At 40.1% G+C, this 25599-nt stretch overlaps 1 protein-coding gene across 5 annotated transcripts in view; it reads left to right on the top strand.

Annotated features, from left to right (window-relative positions):
* Window positions 1-25599, top strand: part of gpr180 (G protein-coupled receptor 180) — a 100068-nt gene that overhangs the window by 1401 nt on the left and 73068 nt on the right. For 3 of the 5 annotated variants that reach the window (XM_059970356.1, XM_059970360.1, XM_059970358.1), the window contains one exon: window positions 25361-25519. In XM_059970356.1, coding sequence (XP_059826339.1) covers window positions 25361-25519 — 159 coding nt within the window. Of the gene's footprint in view, window positions 1-25021; window positions 25037-25360; window positions 25520-25599 lie in introns of all 5 variants that reach the window. The other 2 variants (XM_059970355.1, XM_059970359.1) reach the window with 1 other exon arrangement.

Here is a 25599-nt window from a genome sequence, read left to right as displayed (position 1 = left end):
ATTTTAATAACCCAGCAGTAAAATAAACGTAAAATCTCATCTGTTGCTTGACGCGTGGCTGATGGTTAGAAGCGAATTCTCTTTAATGATGTACGTTGCTAAGGTGTTAAGCGATGGGAGATACGCGGAAAGTCTGTCAGCGTCCTGACCTCAGGGCAAATAGTTTCTCAAAATCGTTAATCTCAGAAAGAGATGAGAACTAGAATCTCCTGATGTAGTTCCCGGGTTTAGGTGTTAGACCAAAATAAAGGCCAATCCTATTATCGTGCAAGTCAGTACCCCACACCAATATCCAGAACATTTGACCAACCGCACCCAATTCTATCATCTAATATTTTACTTCCCAACGTTTCCACCCTTTAGGTTAGTGTACACGGATATTCGGGGTTATATATTGGCGTAGACGGAGAATTGTTTGAATGATAGGGAACAGGCAGAGAAGGTAATATTTTCTGAATGACAGATAATGACTATTGAGGGCTACTATAGGGATCAGTTCTAGGATCCCAGATATCCAGGTATACATCAATGATTTAGTTAAAGGAACCAAATATAACATTTCCAAGTCTGCAGAGTTTGCAGGTGACACAAAGCTGGAGAGGAGCAGAGGAAGGCAAATCAGATCTGTGAGATGGATGCAAAGAGGCAGAGTGATGTAAAGAAGGTGGTTAACTGGTCAAATGAATGTCAGATGCAGACTAAAATAGGTAAAAGTGAGGTTGTCCACATTGCTAATAAGAACCACAGGACATATCTAAATGGTGATTGGGGTGCAAGGACGAAGTAAAGAGATTTGAGTGCCTTTTGACTGAAATTAAATGTTCAAATTCGGCAGGTAGTTAGGTAAGTGATAGATTGGCTTTTTTGCAAGAGGATTTGATTATAGGAGCAAGGATGTCTTCCTGCCCTGAAACCCCCTCTGAAGTTTTATGTATGTGCTTGGTTTTCTTAACTGAGGGAAGATTTTCTTTCTATGGAGGTAATGCGGGCAAGAGATTCTAGATGGCACTACTAATGTATGAAGAGGAATTGAGTTTACTGGAGCAATATTGATGAGAGATTTGGAGAATGGAAAGGGAATCTCATAGAAATCTAAAAATCTATGTGTGCCTAATAGAGGAATGGCTCCTAGACAGTTCAAAACCGGGATCACAACCTTAAGATACCATTTTGAACTGAGATCAGGTGAAATTTCTTCATCTGGAGTGATGAACTTGAAGAATTCTCTATCACATAAGGCACAGAAGGCCAGGTCATTAAATTTATTAAGAAAGAAATAGAGACTTAGCTTAATGTCAAAAGGATCAATGCGTATGATGGGAGGGATCTCAACCCAATTACCTCTTACATATATATTAGAGGTAGGCCATTTGCTTTAGTAAGGCTGTTCAAACTTTTAATAGGTTCATAGCTGATCTGATTATAACCTAAGCTCTCCTTTCCCATTTACCCATTGTAAGCTTTCACTCAATTTGCTTATCAACTCTCTTTCCACATTTCCTTTTCTAAAAAAAAATCAAAAACTGCACTGCCCTTTCAGGAAAAGAAAAATAATTTTGCTTCGTCATCTTCTTGAGTGTATTTAAACAGTAAACTCTATCTCTAGGTTCTCCCATAAGAGAAATGTTTCTTGTCACATCCACCCCGACGAGACCTCTGCAGGGTCTTATGTCCTGTCAGTCAAATTCCCTTTCCTTCTTCTGACTTCCAGCTGATACAACCATAACGAATCCCACATTTTCTTATGAGATAATCCACCCATTCCCATAATAGTGTACTAAGCATATTCCAATTACTTCCAACCCATTAACTCCCTTCTTTAAGGAGATCAGTACCGCACATAATACTCTAAATGGGATCTAATCAGTGGTCTATGTTACTAAAGCATAACCTCTCTATTCCCTGTGCCACAGCTTTGTGTGAGTGTTCTGTGCTTGATGTACCCACAGAGCAACCTTTCACTGAAACATACATTGGGATATTCAGATTCCTCTGCATCTCTGAACTCTGTAATCACTCAGGAGTACAGATAGTGAAATTTTTATTTTTTGTGCCAAAATGAATAATACCACATTTTTACATTATAACTCCATTTGCTAGATTTTTGTTCAGTCATTTAACTTATGTAAAACCCTTTGTAATGTCCTTATTTCTTCTGCACAGCTTAACACAAAGATAATTAGGAAGCTATCAGCAGGTTTAGCTTATCTTCAGTGCCTCCATTCAGTTGATTGTAAATTGTAATAAGTTGAAGCTAAGGCACCAGTCTCATTGGTACACCAATTGCTATATGTCCTGCATAATGAGCTTTTATTTTCTGCAATAATCTTTGGTGTGACACTTATCAAAAGCTTTCTGATTTTGTATTGTCTACAGGCCCGTGTGTTATTTCTTTAAAGGGCTCTTAATAAGTTGTTCAAACGTGATGACTATTTCACAGAGCCATCCTGAATTTGACAGGTTTTCAAATGCTTCAGTTACAATGTCTCTTACTGCTACTTTCTAATATTTTCCCCCAATAGATATCAAGCGGTGTGGTGTATAGTTTTCTGTCTCTCCTCCGCTTTTCTGCTTTCTGTCTTCCCTTTGAAGTAAGGGGGTTTCTATGTGATATTTTAGAATCTTTGGTTGTTTCTATTTTTCAGCTCTGGAGTTTGTAAAAGCAAAGAACTAGAAGCTTTTATACTAAGTCAGTGTCATCTCACTTCTGATCTTTCCACCCTTGGAAAGAACTTTTAATTTACACTTTCAGAACAATCAAAAATTACTTTAGTTCTGTCTTTATGAAAGAGAATACAAAACCTTGCCAGGAATGGTGAATCCAGAGTCCAAAGACAAGGTGAATGTAAAGTAAGTAACTATTACTTTTTTTTAAAAGTGTTGAAAAAACTAATGAGTTTGAAATCCTCATGGTTTGATAATCCACACCCCACAATATTAAAAGAGATAGCTTTAAAATAGTGATTAAAATAGTTGCACCTTTCAAAACTCTGTCAGTCCTTGTAAATTGGAACATGGCAAATATAACTTCAGTATTAGTTTAAAACAAAAAAGGGTGTTGCAGGAAAACAGTTCACCATGCTCTGTCGGCCAGAGAAAGCAGGATCTCCCAGTGGCCACACATTTTAATGTCACGTCCCACTCCCATTCTGATATATCAATCCATGGCCGCCTCTACTGTCAAAATGAAGCCACACTCAGGTTGGAGGAACAACACTTTATATTCCGTCTGGGCAGCCTCCAACCTGATGGCATGAACATTGATTTCTCTAACTTCCGTTAATGCCCCTCCTCCCCTTCTTACCCCATCCCTGATTTATTTATTTTCCCCCCTCCCCTTTTTTTCTCTCTCTGCCCATCACCCTGCCTGTTCTCCATCTCCCTCTGGTGCTCCCCTCCGCCTTTCTTTCTCCCTAGGCCTCCCGTCCCACGATCCTTTCCCTTCTGCAGCTCTGTATCCCATTTGCCAATCACCTTTCTAGCTCCCAGCTTCACCCCACCCCCTCAGATCTTCTATCATTTTGCACTTCTCCCTCCTACTTTCAAATCTCTTACTATCTTTTCTTTCAGTTAGTCCTGACGAAGGGTCTTGGCCTGAAACGTCAACAGTGCTTCTCCCTATAGATGCTGCCTGGCCTGCTGCGTTCCACCAGCATTTTGTGTGTGTTGCTTGATTGTCAGATACCTCTTTGCTAATTTGACAAAAGAGAGTACTGGCTCATTGATGACAATTCATTGTTGAGAAGCAGCTTCTGAGCTCAAGGAAGTCATACTATAAATCATTCTTGTCAGAGGAGAATATGGTGCAGCAGAGATGGGGACCTCTGTGGAATTTGATAGTAAGGCCCATCCTCTCGTATCCTTTCGTAAAGGTATCAATGATGGTTTGAACTTGGTTATTAAAGATGGGCAAACACAATGGCCAATCTACTTACTCCAGCTCAGCTACAGAGATATGAGTAAGCTTGGTTCTGGAGTATAACCACTATTGGTTCTGAAGATTACTTCCTCTGGAAATGAAATACTGTTACTTATAATACAATGTAGCATGAAGGATTAGAGTCATAAAGTCATAGAGAAGTACAACACAGAAGTACGTCCTACAGCCCACCTAGTCCATGCAGAAAAAACATTTAAACGACCTGCACCAGGACCATAGCCTTCCATATCCCTTCTATCCAAACTTAATATTTGAAATCAAGCTTGCATGGACCATTTGTGTTGTCAGCTTGACCACATGCTGGCAGCTCATTCCACACTCTCATGACCCTCAGTGAAGAAGTTTTCTCTAATGTTCCCCGTAAACTTCTCACCTTTCATCCTTAAGCCATGACCTCTGGTTGTAGTCCCATCCAAGCTCAGTGGAAAAAGTCTGCTTGCATTTACACTATCTATACCCCTCATGATTTTGTATACCTCTATCAAATCTCCTCTCAATCTTTTGCATTCTAAAGAATACAGTCCTAACCTATTCAATCTTTCCTTCTAACTCAGGTCCTCTGGACCCCATAACATCCTTGTAAATTTTCTCTGCACTCTTTCAAACTTGTTAAGAACTTTTCTGTAGGTAGGTGAAAACTGCACATAATACTCCAAATTAGGCCTCACCAACATCTTCAGCATAACATCCCATTCTCTGTACTCAATGTATTGATTTATGAAGGCCAATGTGCCAAATGCTTTCTTTACAACCATATCTACCTGTGATGCCACTTTCAGTGAGTTATGGACCTGTATTCCCAGATCCTTTTGTTCTACCACACTCCTCAGTGCCTACCATTCACTGTGTAAGGCTTATCCTGGTAGGTCCTACCGAAGTTCATCACCTTGCACTTGTCTACATTAAATTCCATCTGCTATTTTTCCAGCTGATGCAGATCCCTCTGCAAGCCATGATAGCCCTCCTCACTGTCCACTACACCCCTGAAACTTTAGGTTTCCCATTGATTTAGTATCACTCAAAGTTCTTTTGCAGTCTGCAAGGCTTTGTATCCTTAAGTGAGGTACTTACAGTATTATAGCTGAGGCTGATACAACCAGTTTTCCATTGATTTAATACTTCTCCATAATATTCCTTGATTGCCAATGCACAAGTTCACATTTTATTTTTTTTAAAAATAGCCTTTTGAATGTTGTGTTGATGCTTTTAAAAATATTGTGTACGTACAGTCAGGTTCCTGCATAAGTTTTGCAACATTTCAAATAATTATTTCATTTAGTTCTATCAACCAACAACTATCTTTTTACTCTTTGTAGATGCAGGAGACTGTAGGGACAGTCCTTATACAGGGGTCTTGGCCTGAAATGTCAACTGTTCATTTCCTTCCACTGGCTCACTGATTTCCTCCAGCAATTTGTTTTTCACTCTGTTCATACTGTGTTAAATATGACCATGTGTCTTCCAAGTTCAGCTTCCTATTTATATTCCTGAAGTCTTATCACCATTGTTATTGCTTGTAAATTTCATGTCATCTGCAGGCTTTGAACTTGTAATTAATATGCCCAAGTAGAAGTTACTAAAATTGAAAAAAAAACTTCTTACTGACCAATGGGTAGTATCCCTGTAGTCTGTAAATAGTTCTTCAATTGTAGGTTCTCACCATGTTTCAGCAGTGTTTCATTCCTGTGAACTCTTTGTAGCCCAGGTAGTTAACAAGTTGGAATTGCTACCACAAGATGCCTGCAGACCCACAGTGGGCAGTACAGCCATCTGCTTGTCTCCCAAGCACCTATGCTTATATGTACGTTGTGCATAAATCAGGCATTCATAAAGCTGGGGAGGACCTGTACTGGCTTCTTTCTGAGATAATTTTATATTCAGATTGTCATACAGGTAATGCAAAAGTTATGTTACAAAATTAGTACTCGAAGAGGCCTAGACTAATAAACGTGTTGAAATCCCTTCATGGTAGCTATTACCATTTCAGTTACCAATCTGAAATTTAAAAAAAATTAGCAGTGATGAGCCTTGCAGAACTGATCCATTAGAACTGGCAGTGCATTGGGGGGTGGAGTAGACCTGGGAGTCCTCAGCATTAACTCCAGACTCCATGAAGTCTTGTGACATTAGATCAAACCTACTTGATTTTCACAGACCACTCTCCTTAAGTTAATGAATCATTGACCCTGTATGTTTAGTAACACTGGAAAAAGCACAGACAGGAGCAAAAACACGGGATATACTGTGGTAGGAGACTTCAATATCTATTACCAACACTGGTTTGGTAGCACCGCTACTGGCTAAGGAGGCTAATCCCTGAAGGACATAGCTGCTTACCTGGGTCTGCACCAGGTAGTGTGTGAATTCCACCTTTACTTTGTATACGTCTGTGATGTTATTCAGCAGTTGTATAGTAACTGACTAGCCAGCCATCTAGTGGAGATGATTTTGTCAGAACACACTCCATCATGTGGTGTGTCAGCACAGTCAGGAATATCTGGCATCAATAAGGCAATAAGGACAAGCAGCAGAAATGTACATTGCTACAAACTGAAGACTCAAGAGTCAGCAGATCTGCATACTGCCATTAACTTGTGGGGAGAAAATGAATTGAGATTAGATTAGTTTAAATAGGTGGCTGATGATTGACATGGACTAGAAGGGCCAAATAGCCTGTTATGTGTTAAATCTCCCTGTGACTATTACAGTCAAGCCAGGGAATGAACCTGTTTCACTTGGGAGGACAGAAGGGTATGGAAGGTGAAGAATGTAGCTTGCCTAAAAATGAAGTGCCAACCAAGTTGTAACATGACAATACATGCTTGCATAATATCAAAGCAATCTTCAATAATTTGAGTAAGCTTGTGATCGACTGATCAGATCAGGGCTCTAAGGTCGTGTTGCATGTAATCATGACGATGGTGGACACCTGAACTGATAAATGAGAAAGAGACTCAAAGAACATTCTCACTCCTTTATGATGAGGTACTGAATATGAACAGTAAAGACAAGACTGAAGTATTTAACAAATATATTTGGCAAGAAATGTCACAAGAGATCCTTTTTGAGCTCCTCCATTTAGTGAGATCACAGAACCAGGCTTCTGCCAATTAAGTGATTTCTGACTTGGCTAACAATCTGTTCCAGTTAACCTAGCATCTACTCAAGTGGAAAATTAATTAACTTGTTTACAAAAAGCATGAGGAGTACAGTCTGGTTAATTATTGCCCAACTGTCTACTCTAACATTGAAGATTTAGTCCTAGCCCTCATCACAGACTTGACCATACGTGGACCAAAGAAATTAATAGTGCAGACTGAAGTGTGGTAGCTGTAGGAAAAAGTGCAGTGTAAGTGGGCAATAAGCTGCAAGATCAATATGAGGCAGATTGCGAGGTCAACAGTCCATCTTAACATACTAGGAAACTATTAAATAGTCTTACAGCTGGTGTAGAAGCTGTCCATGAGCCTGCTAGTATGTGTGTTCAGTCTTTTGTATCTTCTGTGGGGTGAAGAGAGTATGTTCAGGTTGGGTGGGATCATTGATTATACTAACTGTTTTACCAAGGCAGTGAAAAGTACAGAAAGAGTCTTTGGAGAGGAGGCTAGTTTCTGTGATGTGCTGTGTCCACAACTCTGCAGTTTCTTATAGTCATGCTCAGAGCAGTTAACATACTAAGCTGATGTGCTTCCAGGTAAGATGCTTTCTGTGGTACATCAATAACTTTTTTTTTTATTTAGCCCCCTGAGGAAGTAGGGGGCATTGGTAAGCTTTCTTGGTGGTAGCATCTGCATAATTGGACCAGAATAAGTTATTAGTGATTCCACTTCTAGAAACCTGAAGCTTAGTCTCACCATTGTTGATATAAATAGAGGCAAGTGGACTGCTCCTCTTCCTGATGTTAATGTTTTGCTAACGTTGAAGGAAAGTATCTTGGCAAGATACCACGTTATCAACCTCCTCATCTTCTTTGTCTATTTAATTTATCGTTATTTGAGATACAACCCGCTGTACTGGTTTCTTCTGAAAATCTGTAGATGGAGTTAGAGCAAAATCTAACCACAGTAATGAGTGTACAGGGAGTAGAGTAAGATGTTGAGGATACAACCTTGTGGAGCACCAGTGTTGAGGATATTTGTGGTGAAGGTGCTGTTGCCTATCCTTACTGATTGAAGTCTAAAAGTCAAAAAGTCAAGGATGGTGTTGCAAATGAAAGTGTTGACTTCCGTAGTCCAGAGTTTGACGAGTTTGCTTGGAATTGTAGTATTGAAAGTGGACCTGTAGACAATAAACTATAGTCTGACAGAAGTGTCTTTATTGTCCAGATGCTCCAGAGTTGAATATGGAGTCAGGAAGATGGCCATAGACGAGTTTCAGCAGTAGGCGAATTGCAGTGGGTCAACTTTGGCTGGAAGGCTTGCTGAAATGACTTGCTAAATGGAAGTAGTTACTGTTTGTCATATGGGAAATCTAACCCATGTTATTTAATGCTTATCTTAGTGGTCGCCAACCCATCGATTGAGATCGACTAGTCGATCTTTGAGACTTTCCCAGTTTATCCTGACAAAAAATGAAAAATGAATACACAAATACTGTTGAGAGATTGTTTCCAGGTTGTGGGGTCTTAGTCCCGTTCTTTCTGTCCAATGCACATGCGTATAGCTCTCCTGCACTACACAGTGTAATTCACTGGTCCCCAACCACTGGGCCGCAAGGAAGCGATATGAGTCAGCTGCACTTTTCCTCATTCCCCGTCAGCCCACTGTTGAACTTGAACCCATGTGAAGTCATCAGGCGACTAAACACAGTGATACCCTCGTGCCAGGGATCACCGGTTGGTCTCGGACGGCCAGCAGGAAGTGCCGTCACTACTGGCCTGGAGCGCTGCCTCTGAACCTGTTTAGCACACCGAATGTTTATGGGGACCCTGGTGCTAAAATATTCGCAGACGACCTAATTTGGACTCAGCGTTTTGTAAGTATCAGAGCAGCTACCTCGCTGTGATCTACTGAAACAAACTTTTGTCGGCTGATAGATCCTACAAGGGGGGTGGGCGGGCGCTCTGTCACACTCCCGGCTCAGTCGGCTGTGCTCTCCAGACTGTGACCACTGCGGCCCCGGTACAGGGACCTCTGGCCCTGAACTTGTTTTCTCACCCCACCCACGACCAGCCGTACCTGGCCAAGGCATCTGGCGCCGGGCGGGAGGCTGAGTTCGGGCCCGGAGGCTGTCTAATGAGGCAATGTCTCAAAACTGCTTCAGTACCCTGAGTCCAAGCACCCAGCACTTAAAGACGAACCCGCTGAGTTTTCTCAGTGGAAAAAACGCGAACAAGCGGGATAGAAGCCGAGAGCCGTGAAAACTAGACTAGACTGGACATAAGGAACCTGCTTCGAGTATCACTGTATTCCGGTCGTGTTTAACACCTCCCCCCCCCCCCCCCCCCCATCCCTGTCGGCCGGTCCGCAAGAATATTATCAATATTAAACTGGTCCATGGTGCAAAAAAAATGGTGGGTACCCCAGGTGTTTATATATTATTTCTACTTCTGGGTTGCGGTGTTTTACTTCCAGTCTTTTACTTCCGGTCTTTTCTGCCCATGCGTGTAACTAATTGATTTGGGGTTGAACTTGCCTTTTACTAAGGCCGAGGTAGGGGATCTTGGGCTTAAAACGTTTGGTGATCAGTGGCTTACATGATAAAAGTGAAGTATATTCTATTTTTTTGACACTAATGTTCATCAAAACATTGATCTGGAATATGCATTTGTAATTGTAGCAAAGCAATTAGATTTCAATTTCATTATTCTGTAATGTTCACAATTTCTGGCATCAGCATATGTGCAGTTAAATTCAAATGCTGGGAAGTTCCTACTGCTCTTCCATACTATTTTACTCTTAACGGATGAATTTAACATGCAACTTTGTGAATTTAAGTTTTGTACAACATAGTTGCTGTAAAAATCAATGTTAAATAAGTGAGCTGAGATTTTGTTGAGTGACTAAGGTAGTGTATATCCAGAACAGAGAGTAGGATGAGAAACTTTATAATGGTGTCTAAGATCAGAAGCAGGGATTTAAGGTGTGAATAAGAAGTATCTGGATAATCATTTGAATTATGTTGAGGAAACAGAGATACTTGGGCTACTTCCACACTAGGCTGGATAAATCCGTAACCGAAGCTTTTTCTCTTCATTTTGACCCTCCATCCACAGTGAAACGGCGTTTTCCTCCCCCGAAAACAGAGGTTTTCAGAAACGCTCTCCAGTGTGAATAAATCTGAAAGCACCTAATATCCGGTGTTGTGTGTATGGAGTAACCGGCTACTTATAAAACCGCTGTCATGACGTGCCGGAACAAATGGTGGTGGCAGCGCTGCATTTCATTGTTTTCTTGAACGCAACCTCCAACACCACAACAATATCTGATAATAGATGTGTAACAGCTTAATGTAACATTGTATGGAAATACAAGATAACACTGATGTAGACGTGTTTTATACATTTATTAATGTATTGCTTGTGCAAACATTCAGTCGATGCAATTGTCACTTTTGCCCAGTAACTCATTTTATTACACATGTACAGCAAAATAATACACAAAGACCTGGCATAAGTAAAGGCAAACAAATGAGGTAACAGCAAATTTCACTTTTGCCCAGTAACAGGCCTTATTGCATTTAGTTGTAGGGTTGTCCCTTTCATCAGTGAAGAGAGACTGTGGTTGTAGAAAATGTTTCTGGACAAACGTGCACCAAGTATACTGTTTCCTCTTCGCTTGTTTTCTGTGTATTCTGCATATGCCCAATAGGAGGAGATTTGCCCAAATTTCCATTTTAATGAGGACAGAGTTATTTTTAAAAACACCTAGTGTGGATGCCTGTTGTTTTTATGCAAAACCGGCGTTTTCAAAATTATCCGGTCTAGTGTGGACGTGGTCTTAGATAGTTTAGGGGAATGGACAAAGAAGTGGCAAATGAAATACAATGTCGTAAAGTGTTTGGTCATGCACTTTGGTGGAAAAAATAAATGGGCAGACTATTATTTCGATGGGAGAGAATTCAAAGTACAAAGATGCAAAGGGACTTGGGAGTCCTTGTGCAGGATACCCTGAAGGTCAACCTCCAAGTTGAGTCGGTGGTGAAGAAGGCAAATACAATGTTGGCATTCATTTCTGGAGGTATAGAATACGAGAGCAGGGATGTGATGTTAAAACTGTATAATGCACTCGTATTGGAGTATTGTGTGCAGTTTTGGGCTTCTTAATTTAGAAAGGATATACTGACATTGGAGAGGGTTCAGAGAAGATTCATGAGAATGATTCCAGGAATGAAAGGGTCTGGTGGCTCTTGTGCTGTATTCTCTGGAGTTCAGGAGAATGAGAGGGGATGTCATAGAAACATTCCGGATGTTGAAAGGATGTTGATTAGATATGGCAGTTATTTCCCATGGTAGGGGAGTCTAGAACAAGAGGGCATGACTTCAAGATTGAAGGACATCCATTTAGAACAGAGATGCAGAGAAATTACTTTAGTTGGGGGGTGGCAAATCTATGGGATTTGTTGCCACTATCGGCTGTGGAGTCCAAGTCAGTGGGTGCATTTAAGGCAGAGATAGATAGGTTCTTGATTAACCAGGGCATCAAAAGGTATGGGGAGAAGGCAGGGGAGTGGGGATGACTGGAAGAATTTGATCAGCCCATGATTAAATGGCAGAGCAGACTTGATGTGCCAATCCTATATTTTATGGTCTTAATGGTTTTATCAAGGCTTAGAAAGCTGTGTGCTAATGATGGGATTAGTACAAATGGGTAATTAACAGCTGGTATGGATGTCATTGAGGAAAGGGCCATTTTTTGTGCTTTGTGACCCAGACTGTAGTACACAGTTTAAAATTATTTTTGTAGATTGATATTTAAAGATGTTCATTAATGTTGTGATATTTTTCATTATGCATATTATATCTTGGATATTTTCTGGCTGCTCAGTATGATTGATGTTATTACTGGTACATAAGACTACAATGTTTTTGAGTGCCTAATTGCAAAACCTTTCAGAAAAGGGAATTTATGTCACAGAGAGAGATCCCTGCGACCTGGCACTCAATGTCAGTAAGATGAAAGAGTTGATTGTGGATTTCAGGAAGGATAAGATGAAGGAACACATACCAATCATCATAGAGGGATCAGAAGTGGAGAGAGTGAGCAGCTTCAAGTTCCTGGGTGTCAAGATCTCTGAGGATCTAACCTGATCCCAACATATTGATGTAGTTATAAAGGAGACAGGACAGCGGCTATACTTTATCAGGAGTTTGAGATTTGCAATGTCAACAAATACGCTCAAAAACTTCTATAGTTGTACCGTGGAGAGCATTCTGACAGTCTGCGTTATTGTCTGGTATGGAAGCATTACTGCACAGGACTAAAAGAAGCTACAGAAGGCTGTAAATCTAGTCAGCTCCATCTTGGGCACTAGCTTACAAAGTACCCAGGACATCTTCCAGGAGCAGTGTCTCAGAAAGGTTGCCTCCATTATTAAGGACCTCCAGTACCCAGGGCATACCCTTTTCTCACTGTTACAATCAGGCAGGAAGTACAGAAGCCTGAAGGCACACACTCAGCGATTCAGGAACAACTTCCCCTCTGCCATTCGATTCCTCAATGGACTTTGAAGCTTTGGACGCTACCTCACTTTTTTTTAATATACAGTATTTGTTTTGCACATTTTTTAATCTATTCAATATATGTAATTGATTTATTTATTTATTATTATTTTATTATTTTTTCCTCTCTGCTAGATTATGTATTGGATTGAACTGCTGCTGTTAAGTTAACAAGTTTCACGTCACATTCCGGTGTAATAAACCTGATTCTGATTCAACTTTGCAGGGCATATTTCTTCAGGGTCAGTAGCAAGCATCATCCATTTGCTGCTTGCTGAAAAAGTTGCACAGCAACTTGCACAATTAAGATCTATTTAGGGATCTATGCAAGGGTAATTTGTAACATGTAATTCAGCAGTATAATGCCAAGTTACTTGCATATGACTTTGCTGTCTTCTTAGTCTTGATCATATATTCAGAAGCTCAAATGGCTATTTTCTCTCTTTCTACAATCTTAATATCTTTTTGCCAAAGGCATTTAGATAAATTAACACCCTCTTAAAAGACAAGTAATGGAAAACAGTTAAATAAACGATACAACATCATCTTCACTTCCAAGCTCCTTTAAAGCATGAAACTGCTTTAAAATTAACTTGCTATTGTGAAGCTATTTTCTGTACTATCTTATTTTTGTTTACTACCATGACTGTGACAAGGTCCTCACCTTGCTTTATGGTCTGAACTCAGACATTTTGAATTAATGGAATCTTTCATTATTGCTGTGGGATAGAGGCTTCACTGGCAAGGCCAGTATTTCTCATTTCTATTACCTATTAGGTGTTGATCAGCTACCTTTGTGCACAACTGCAATTTAAATAAAGACAATTTTCTAGCAGTGTTCCTGGATAGGAAGTTCCACTACTTGAACCCAACAAGAAAGGAATCACAGTAGGTTTGTAGAACGATGTGTGGCTTGAGAGGTAATAGTGGCAGTATTTCAAAATGGTTGTTGTCCTTGTCCTTCTATGCCAGCCTTTCTCAACCTTTTTGCCCTGGAGGAAACCTTGAAATAATTTTCAGTTCTTAGGGAACCCCTGCATAAGATAATTATGATATCTACAGCTCATGGTACATTAGTGTGATCAGCAAGTTGCAAATACAATAATCCAAAAGTGATTGTCAATGCTCTTTTGAGCAGAGAATGAATTTTTAGCCAACCTTTCTTGAAAAAAAAGGTGTACTTAAACTTGGCATACCTTTCTTGTATTAATCTCTTTCTTTCCCTTTCATAAATTTTAAAATATCGTAAGGCAAACATAATAAATTTCTGGTAAATAACTGGCTTAAGCTAAAATGGGATTTAATTTTTTTTAAAGGTAGGCTTGGTAGATTTAATTTTAAAAAAAGGTTGTAAATTGATTTTAATTAATGCTATTTACAACATGAAAATTTAATGACAATGGTAAGCAGAGTTTTGTGACAATTTTAGAATTTTGTGTTACAAAAGAGATGAAACTCATGGAGCCAATCATCAGTACAGATACCAACACAGTTCCTCCAAGACTGACCTTTTGTTGCCAGATATGAAAACGAAACATTAAACATATCTTGGCCTTTGCAACAGAAAGTTTTCTGGAATTTCACCATGATCTACAAATCTTACAAATGCTACATGACATTTATTGGTGATATCTGTTGACTCATCAACCTGAATAGAGAAGCTGTAGTTTTCCAGTTTATCACACAAAACTTCTTCAGCATCATGTGACATGTCACCAATACGTCAACTTATACTGTTTGAGAGTGAAACATTTCTCGTATAGCATCTTGTCCTAGCATTTTACCCATTATAATTTTACATGCTGGCATTGTTAGGTTCTCACCAACTGTGTGACTTTTTCTTTTCGGGGTAAAAAGTTCTGCTACTAAATAACTTGCTTCCTGGGTCTTTTTTAAATAATCAGCACTTTTACGTGCCATATGGCTGTGATTAAGTGTCTTCAGTTTTGCTGGCGCCATTGCCAGCTTTGTAAGCTGTTTGCCACGGACTGGGCCCAATGGAACAGGGCAATGTGGATCACCAGTCCATATAAAACACATTGATCAGTAGCTCTCATTGTAAAGACAGACTCTTTCGGTGTCCGTTGTTGCAAAATAAGAACAGCATAATAAATAGCTAAATGAGAAAACTGCAAAAAATATGAAAACTTCACAATACAATTAACTTCTAACTTACACCTTTTGCTATATTTACAACAGTAGCAAAGTGGCAGCCAGCAGCTGAGTTGCAGTGTGTAAAAATTCCTTCTTTAGAAGGTAAATTTCCCTCCAGATTTTTACTACACCAGTAGAGTTTGTTTGATCCCGTAAGTCAGTTGTGGCATGTAAGGGGAAGTTTGTGGAGGTAATTTGGGAGGGAGAGGCTGATATCACTGCCCAAGTTGAGCGAGTCCATTCAATGCTTAGAAAACTCACTTCATGCTCCTCATCAGCCTACCATCCTCCCCTCTGTGTAATACAACACTCACCAGTCATCAGCCTACCATCCTCCCCTCTGTGTAATACAACACTCACCAGTCATCAGCCAACCGTCCTCCCCTCTGTATAATACAACACTCACCAGTCATCAGCCAACCATCCTCCCTTCTGTGTAATACAACACTCACCAGTCATCAGCCAACCATCCTCCCCTCTGTATAATACAACACTCACCAGTCATCAGCCAACCATCCTCCCCTCTGTATAATACAACACTCACCAGTCATCAGCCAACCATCCTCCCCTCTGTGTAATACAACACTCACCAGTCATCAGCCAACCATCCTCCGCTCTGTGTAATACAACACTCACCAGTCATCAGCCTACCATCCTCCCCTCTGTGTAATACAACACTCACTAGTCATCAGCCAACCGTCCTCTCCTCTGTACAATACAGTGCTCACCAATTATCAACGGCCTGTCTCGCGTCAAAAACTGAGAATTACTGAACCAAATAATCACAGTCCTACTGCGCACTGCCATACTGGGCTGAGAGATTGCTGATGGGGCTGCTTGGTCACCGGCCACCACTGGTTAGTGTCGTGCAATGCGCGAAGTTCAAGAACACTGTTTATTTTTTGTAATCATGATCTCTTGCGGAACTCTAAGGTTCTGGGGAACCCTGGTTGAGAAACTCTGTACTATGGTGTTGGGCTGACTGAGAAGTTATGGCAGTACAGTATATAAATAGCATACTCTGCAGTCTGGAATCCCTGGTAATGGAGTAAGAGTGATGAATGAGGTGCAGTCTGCCTGGCTGTTACCAAATCAAGTGATGTTGAACTGAACTCCTCCAGGTAAGTGGAGAGCATTTGATCATATTTCTTGATGTGGCACAGAAATAAGGAATGGATTGAGGAACAAGAATGTGAATTGTAGAACATCTAGTCTTTGACCTGCTACTGTTGGCATGCCCAGTTATATTTTTGGTCAGCAATTGGGACTAAGGTAAGGGTTTTGTTGGTGACAATGCTGGTGAAAGTAAATAACAAGTAGTTAGGATTTCTAGCTGGAGATGTGTGATATGAAAGTTATTTGCATCAGTCCTCTCTTGTATGTTGTCCAGATCTTGCAGAATAGTCATAGGTTGTTTAATTCCCTGAAAAGTTGTGAATGCATTTCACAGAGTTGGCTTGCTTAAAGAGCACAGAGGGCAGTGGTTGATGGGACTTACTCTAGCTGGGGAACCTTGACTTGTGGTGTTCCACAGGGATCTATGCTGGGAATTCTGCTATTTGTGATGTCTCTCAATTACCTGGATGAAAATGTGGATTAGTAAGTTTGCAGATGACACAAAGGTTGGTAATGTTTGTTGCGTGAATGAAGTCACCGGAGAAAATTACTGGTAGATACAAAAGTAGACAAAACAAGGTACAATAGGCATCATATGGAGATGTTTTCAGTGGAAAGGTCTGCAAGCCCAACGTGGGGCTCGATATCTTATGTGCCAAACATCAAAGGACAATGCTTTCTTTGAAACTACATACAGCCTTCACACCCCCTGATTCATATCCACACCACAGACGTCCAAATTAATTTTAATCAGCATTGTCTGTACTGGGATTCACAGCTTTTAGGAACCCATTGTTCAGAGCTGCACTCCTAATTAAATGCACAATACATTTTCAGAAGTGAAGACTGGTAGCCGAAGTCAGTTGTTACATGTAGATGTCCTAAACCCAAAAATCTCTGTAATACTGTTGTGGTAGCATAAAAATCACCAAGGAGTACATTGGTATACAGGACAGTTAGATATGGGTGATGAAATGGCAGATTGAATTGAATCTGGCCAAATATGAGCTGTTGCACTTTTGGAGATCAAATACAAAGAGACAATGTACTGTTAAGGGAAAGAATTTGGGGTCCAAGTCCATAGCTCCCTGAAAGTGGATGCACAGTTTGATAGGATAGTTTTTTAAAAAAAGTGTTTGGCATACTTGCCTGTATTAGTTGATGCTTTGAGATGGGAAGTTATGTTGTAGATATATAAAACTCAGGAATATTTAATTTAATTTTTGTCACCCGAGGAAGAATGTGGAGGCTTTGCAGAGAGTACAGAAACTGTTTAGCAGGATGCTACCCCTGGATTAGAAGATGTGGATTATGAAGAGAGATTCGAGAAACTTCAATTGATTTATCTGGAGTGATGGAGGACGGGAAACCTGATAAAACTTTATAAGATTATGACAGACATAGCGTAGACAGCTGGTATCATCTCAAAGCCTCTAATATTAGAGGCCATACATTTAAAGAGAGAAGGGGTAAATTCAAAAGAAATGTGCAGGACAAGTTTTTCTATATAGAAATTTATGGATGCTTTGAATGTTCTGTCGGGTTGTTGTGGGGGCAAATATTGTAATTTAATAGGCTCTTGGATAGGCACATGGATGTGCAGAGTCATAGAGTACTGCAGGACAGAAAGATACCCTTTGGCCCATCTAATCGTACCAACCCAATCATCTGTCTAGTCTGCACCTGGTGCACTTACCTGCTCCTGGACCATAGCCCTCCAAATTTTTCTCATCCATGTACCCATCTAAACTTCTCTTAAATGTTGCAATTGACCATCTACCAGTTAGGCTGGCTTATTGTTTCACACTTGCACCACTGTCTGACTGAAGAAACTTCCCCTCAGATTCTTCTTGAATATTTCACCTACACCTAAGACCTCTTGTAGTCTTACCCAAACTGCAGGGAAGAAACTTGCATGCATTCACTCTAACTCTATCTGTAATAATTTTGTATACTTCTGTAAAATTTCCCCTGGCTCTCCTGCACTCCATGGAATAAAGTGTTAATCTATTCAACCATATCCTATACCTCAGGTCCTTAAGTCCCGGAAACATTGTAGAAAATTTTCTCTGCATTTTTTCAAGCTGATTGATAGCCTTCCTGTAGGTAGGTGATCAGTACTGCGCACAGTATTCGAAATTTCGCCTCACCAATCAACGTGGAATCTCAGCTCCTGTGTTCAGTACACTGAAACATAAAGGCCAATATGCCGAAGGCTCTCTTTGTTACCGTATCTATGCGTGATACCCAGACACAAGAGCTGCTGCATATGATGGAAATCCAGAGTGACATGCACAAAATGCTAGAGGAGCTCAGTAGTCAAGCAGCAATTATGAAGAGAAACTCATTCTTTTGCAACACATCCAAAATGCTGGTGGAACGCAGCAGGCCAGGCAGCATCTATAGGAAGAAGCACAGTTGACGTTTTGGTCTGAGACCGTTCGTCAGGACTAACTGAAAGAAAAGGTAGTAAGAGATTTGAAAGTGAGGGGGGAGGGGGAAATCCAAAATGATAGGAAAAGACAGGAGGGGGAGGGGTGAAGCTAAGAACGAAAGGTGATTGGCAAAAGGGATACAGAACTGGAGAAGGGAGAGAATCATGGGATGGGAGGCCTAGGGAGAAAGAAAAGGGGAGGGAACACCAGGGGTAGATGGAGAATAGGCAAGGAGTGATTGTGAGAGGGGCAGAGAGAGGGGAAAAAGGGGGAGGGAAATAAATAAGGGATAGGGGAGGGGGGCATTAATGCCATCAGGTTGGAGGCTACCCAGATGGGATATAGGGTGTTGTTCCTCCAACCTGAATGTGGTTTCATCTTGACTGTGGAGAAGGCCATGGATAGACATATCGGAAAGGGATGTGGAATTAAAATGTGTGGCAACTGGGAGATTCTGCTTTCTTTTGGGCTGAGACCCTTTATCAGAACTGGAAAAGAATGGGGAAGATGCCATAAGAAATTGGAGGGAACACAGTGGCCTCTCTAGGGCCAACCAAAGGTGTTTTTTTTTCCCCTTTGTAAAATTAGTTTTTTTACAATCCAAAGACGATTACCCCAAGAACATTCGGTACTGCAGGGCTGCTCCATCAGTGAGCTGTCGTTGATCAGAGGAGCTGGACTGGTGTTCGCAGAAGGACAACTTACATTGTCACTGTCCAACAGAGTCTTGCTTTTGCAAGTGAAATGTCTGAGACAATTTCCCACGTTTATAGTGCACCAATTCTGATGCCTGAGTAGCGGGCAGCAACATGGTCTACAGCTGGATCAGCTCCTCTAATACCCATCTCGAATACTTTATTGACAGAGATGTGCCAGGCTAGTACTGTGGAGCATTTCAAAGTGCTTTTTAAAACTTACTTTTTTAATTTGGCCTACTTATAGGATTACTTAATGCATGTTGATGTTGATTATGTTTATATAATTTGGTATATTCATTTACATTTTATTCTGTATAATGTGATTTTAAAAAAATCTTGGCTCGTACTATTATGACAATATTGATTTATTTTTGCAATGTATGTAAAGCACTTTGAGCCTACTTCTTAATGTAAGACAATGCTATATGAATATTATTATTTTATTTTTATTATAAACCCCAATTCCAGAAAAGTTGGGATATTTTCCAAAATGCAATAAAAACAAAAATCTGTGATATGTTAATTCACGTGAACCTTTATTTAACTGACAAAAGTACAAAGAAAAGATTTTCAATTGTTTTACTGACCAACTTAATTGTATTTTGTAAATATACACAAACTTAGAATTTGATGGCTGCAACACACTCAACAAAAGTTGGGACAGAGGCATGTTTACCATTGTGTTACATCACCTTTCCTTTTAATAACACATTTTAATCGTTTTGGAACTGAGGATACTAATTGTAGTAGATTTGCAATTGGAAATTCTGTCCTTTCTTGCTTGATATAAGACATCAGCTGCTCAACAGTCCGTGGTCTCCATTGTCTGATTCTCCTCTTCATGATGTGCCATACATTTTCAATAGGAGATAGATCTGGACTGGCAGCAGGCCAGTTAAGCACATGCACTCTGTGTCTACAGGCACACTGTTGTAGCCCGTGCAGAATGTGGTCTGGCATTGTCCTGGGAAGACACATCGCCTTGATAGCAACATATGTCTATCTAAAATCCTAATTTATGCCTCAGAGGCAATGGTACCTTCACATACATGCAACTCACCCAAACTGTGGGCACTGATGCACCCCCATACCATCACAGATGCCGGCTTTTGCACCTTTTGCTGATAACAATCAGGATGGTTGTTTTCATCTTTCACACGAAGAACTCAACACCTGTTTTTTCTGAAAACTAGCTGAAATGTGGACTCATCTGACCACAGCACACAGTTCCACAGTCTTTCAGTCCATCTGAGATGAGCTCGGGCCCAGAGAACTCGCCGGCATTATTGCATAGAGTTGATGTATGGCTTCCTTCCCTGGTAATTCAACTTCAAGTTGCATTTCTGGATGCAGTGACGGACTGTGTTAAGTGACAATGGTTTTCCGAAGTACTCCCGAGCCCAGGTGGCTATAATTGTCACAGTAGCATGTCGGTTTCTTAGGCAGTGCCGCCTGAGGGCTTGAAGATCACGCGCATTCAACAGTGGTTTCCGACCTTGCCCTTTATGCACTGAGATGTCTCTGAATTCTCTGAATCTTTTCACAATATTATGTACTGTAGATGTTGAAAGACCTAAATTCTCTGCAATCTTGCATTTGGGAAATGTTCCTTTTGAACTGACTAACAATTCTCTCAAATTCTGGCACAAAGGTGTGAGCCACGACCCATCCTTGCTTGCAAAGACTGAGCCTTTGATGGACGCTACTTTTATACCCAGTCATGATACCTCACCTGCTACCAATTAGCCTGCTTAATGTGGAATCTTCCAAACCAGTGTTACTTGAATATTCTGTGCAATTTTCAATCTTATTTTAACTCTGTCCCAACTTTTGTTGAGTGTGTTGCAGCCATCAAATTCTAAATTTGTGCATATTTACAAAATACAATTAAGTTGGTCAGTAAAGCTATTGAAAATCTTTTCTTTGTACTTTTGTCAGTTAAATAAAGGTTCACGTGAATTCACATATCGCAGATTTTTGTTTTTATTGCATTTTGGAAAATATCCCAACTTTTCTGGAAATGGGGTTTACTTCACGTTTACTTCATCAGCATTGTCAAGCTATTTTGTGACACTTGCTGGAACGGAAATAATTTGCATCCTGCTCCCTAGAGAAATTGCCTTCAATCCCTGCTATGCTCATTTTCCAAAATAGTGATGCTGCTTTTCTATCTGGAAACTTTGCTGGAAAAACTCTCAGGATTTTTACCAACTTAATATTGAACTGAATCGAATGGATTGCAAGAATATAACAGGTGCGAGTGTGGGCAATGGATCGCACAGTGAATCAGTTGAGCCTGCTATGCGCAGAAGGCTCTCTTTTTGCACGGACTTCCAGTGCACACGTTTTCGTCTTTCACAGCCTGTTCATTGCACCTGTACTGTGAGTAACCTAGCATGTACTTTGGCTAACACGAGTCAGTAAAAACTTTTAATCCTACTACTCCATTGTTCTTGTCTGTGCTTGCATTACATAACAAGTATAATTTTTGGCTGAAGGTCTGCAGATTATGAATCAGAAATGTTGCTAATAATAGCTATATTCACCTTTGTAAAATTATCTAACTATGCCCTGACTTTAGCTAATTTGCCATTGAAGCTGACATCTATGCCTCTGTTAGTTCCAGATTTGATTACTGAATCCATCGATGGAGACCCTCCCTTTATATGAGACTATCCAGAATATTGGTGGTGTAACTTGTCAGCTAAATCCCATTTACCCAATATCACTTGTTGACGGAGATTGAGTTCCAGTTTAAAATTCTCACTTTTATTTCCATAATCCTTTCCTGTCTTCATAGCCTGAGTGACCATCAGTATTTTGAAATGAGTGTTTTTCTAATTCTATCACCTTGACAACCTTTTGATTGAATCTTTCCTTATATGTTTTAGTTTGATGATGCCCTTACAAAGCAGTGGTACTATGAAGTAGCTTTTTCTTGTAAATCACTGTATAACAGTGAATTGATAATTTATCTTAACTAGAGTTCTAAAGTACAGATGGAAAATACTGTAAATACACATCTTTGGAGAGAGAAGAGGACAACATTTCAGATTTTATGAATTTTCATTAAACTTGGAAAAGCTTGAGTAAGTTCTCTTCAGTTTGAAGGGAAAGTTGTTGTGCTGGTGGGGGGACAGAGGTGAAAAGAAAACTACATATTAAGTTGTGGTCAATAGGCTGTGAGATTGCAAGGTCCAGCAGGTAATATTAAAACGGTATGGATTAAGAAGTTTAAGTAAAGAGGGGAATTGAGGGCCGATAGGAGCATAGTGAGAGCAATGAATATTGAAATAGAATTGGAAGTTACTCAATGTGGCGGCTGTTTGAGGAAAGCAGTGAACATGCCTTGATGGGAATTATTTATTATTTCTTTTGGGCACTAGTGAACAGATTTTCATAAGATATGCCTGGGGTAGAAGAAAGCACCAGATGAGTAGGATGTGTAATTTGCTGTTGAGAGCCTGCGAGTTTCATCTGAATGAATTATGGAACATGAAGCCATAGAGAAACACTTCATCGAAGGGAACGAAGGAGCTATCATCCACAATCCAGGCTGAGGTTGATGCAGATCTCCACCATAATCTCAGGAATAATGAGCGCCTTTTTGATAGTGAGCAGACATCTTAGAGGGAAATGTGATTGCAAAGCCATTGGGTCAGTGAAAGGAGATTAGTAAGATTAGCACTTCCACATGGCACTAACGAAAAGGTTCACATTCTTAGTGCTTTCCAGATGTTCATTTTCTATTTGATCAGACATGGATTAGGGAATTTCATGAGATGTTTAAAATGTTATAATTTTAAAGGAATGTACTTAATGTTTCATGTCTGTCTTTTTTTTTTGCTATATCTTGCTATTAGACTGTTCAGACCAGATTGGCTACCTTGGGTATCTGTGGCTAAAAGCTGATTTATACTTATGCGTTGCATCTATGCTGCAGGTACCGTGTACCCTATGCAGTAGAGTGATGTGCACCTCCCCAAAAAAGTAGAGGAGACCATGGTTAGACATATCAGAATGGGAATGGGACGTGGAATTAAATTTAATTACACGTCCCATTCCCATTCTGATATGTCTATCCATGGCCTCCTCTATTGTCAAGATGAAGCCACACTCAGGTTGGAGGAACAACACCTTATATACCGGCTGGGTAGCCTGATGTCATGAACATTGACTTCTCTAACTTCCGTTAATGCTCCTCCCTTTCTTATCCCATTCCATATATTTAGTTTGTTTTTCTCTTTCTGCCCATCACTCTGCCTGTTCTCCATCTCCCTTTGGTGCTCCCCTCCCCCTTTCTTTCTCCCTAGGCCTCCCGTCCCATGATCCTTTCCCTTCTTTAGCTCTGTATCCCTTTTGCCAATCACCTGTCTGGCTCTCAGCTTCACCCCATCCCTTCTGGTCTTCTCCTATCATTTCACATTTTCCCCTCCCTCTCCTACTTGCAAATCTCTTACTATCTTTCCTTTCAGTTAGTCCTGACGAAGGGTCTCGGCCAGAAAAGTTGACAGCGCTTCTCCCTATAGATGCTGCCTGGCCTGCTGCATTCCACCAGTGTTTTGTATGTGTTGCTTGAGTTTCCAGAATCTGCAGATTTCCTCCTGTTTGTCTCAACAGTATTAAACAATTTTGCATTCAACTGGTAGGGTCATCCAAACTTTAGAAGCTGAGTTGCAATGTGCAGAAATACACGGGTCTGAGCACTCGTGGACACCATGCTTCAAGACATTGAATTGATCATCAAAACTTGTCAGAAGATAGACTATAAACTCAACATCTGCGAGGCTAAAGTCACCTATTTGTCCCTTTTGCAAGTGAAGTGGCATCCAACAATAAAGATCCATGAGATTCTGGAAAATGTGGGCCACTTTTCATATCTCAGGAGTCACCTATTGGTGAACACAGACATCAGAGTTGAAATTTATCATCACCTTCAAATACACCAACTCTGCCTTGGCTTGTTTGACAAAAAGGGAATTTGAAGCTCAAAGCATAGCACTCTCATGATGCACTGACCAGTGGTGATCCTTGCTCTCCCATATGCTGCTGAGACCAAACTGCTTGCAAAAGGAATCTCTCAAGGTACTAGAATAATTCCATCAAAGCTGTCTCCACTAAATCATCAAATCATTATCATTTCTGAGGATTGATCCTGGATCCAGCACGTAAGTGCCATGACAAAGAAGGTATGGCAGCACTTCTATCTTTTAGAGATTTGCAAAGATTCAGCATGTCATCTAAGACTTTGACAAACTTCTATAGGGGCACAGTGGAGAATATACTGACTGTTTGCATCATAGGCGGGTATGAAAACACCAATGCCCTTGAATGGAAAAGCCTACATAAATACTGGATACAGTCCAGTCCATCATGGATAAAGTCCTCACCACCATTGAGTACATCCAAGAAACACTGTCACAGGAAAGTAACATCCATCATCAAAGACCCCCACCATCCAGACCATGCTCTCTTCTTACTGTTGCCATCAATAAGGAGGTACAGGAGCCTCAGGAGTCATGCCAGCAGATTCAGGAACAGTTATTACCCATCAACTATCAGACTGCTGAACCAGAGGAGATAACTTTAACTTTATTCACCCCAACGCTGAACTGTTCCCACAACCTATGGACTCACTTTCAAGGACTCTCCATCTTATGTTCTTGATGTTTATTCTTATTCTTATTATTATTATTTTGTTTGACATTTGTTTCTTTTTATATTTGCAGTTGGCTTCACATTTGTTGTTCATCTATCTTAGTTGTATGTCCTTTTTTTCACTGATTCTATTGTGTTTCTTTGTATTTACCGAGAATGCCCATAAGAAAATGAATCTCCTGGTAGTATATGGTGACATATTTGTACTTCAGTAATAAGTTTGCTTTCAACTTTGAACTTTTTTTGCACAATTTGTCTTCTTTTGTTGTCTTTTGTACAAAGGTTGTTCATCAGTCTTTGTTTATGTATAGCTTTTCTAAGTTCTGTTGTATTTCTTTATTTTCATGTACATGCCTGCAAGAAAATGAATGCCAAGGTAATATATGGTGACATATGATAGATGTATTTTGATAGTAATTTTACTTTGACTTTGATTGCTGCCTGATGCATGATGTGATGTATTAATTGCTGTCATTCAATCTCTCTGACTGAAAAATTATTACTAAGCAGTTAATTTATTCTATCAAGTTTATTTTTATTTTTCAATATTTTCTGTCTCATTAATTTTTCCCCTTTCTATATCTGATTTTACCCATTCAACTTTTCTGTTTTGCCTATGATACAAGTTAAATGTTATAAAGTCTATGGGACAGATCATTATTAGAAGTTCTTACAATATGAATACATGTTTAATCTTCAGGTACAAATGGTTTAGTAAACTGCAAAATTGACAACAGAACAGTGGCCATTGACAAAGGTGCCAAGCTTTACCTCTTCCATGAACAGGCTTGGCTTAAGCTACAGGAGAAAACTGGAGAAGTGAACTGTTTGCTGAAGTTCTCTGAAGCCCAGTTGACAAGTAAGAAACTTTATAATGATATATAGTATTTCAAGATTTAATAAGCATGTGTGTGTTTCCATGGTCAATTATTAATCTAT

Source organism: Hypanus sabinus, chromosome 5, assembly GCF_030144855.1.
Source record: "Hypanus sabinus isolate sHypSab1 chromosome 5, sHypSab1.hap1, whole genome shotgun sequence".
Taxonomy (NCBI): Eukaryota; Metazoa; Chordata; class Chondrichthyes; order Myliobatiformes; family Dasyatidae; genus Hypanus; species Hypanus sabinus.
This window is presented reverse-complemented; position numbering and strand designations above follow the sequence as displayed.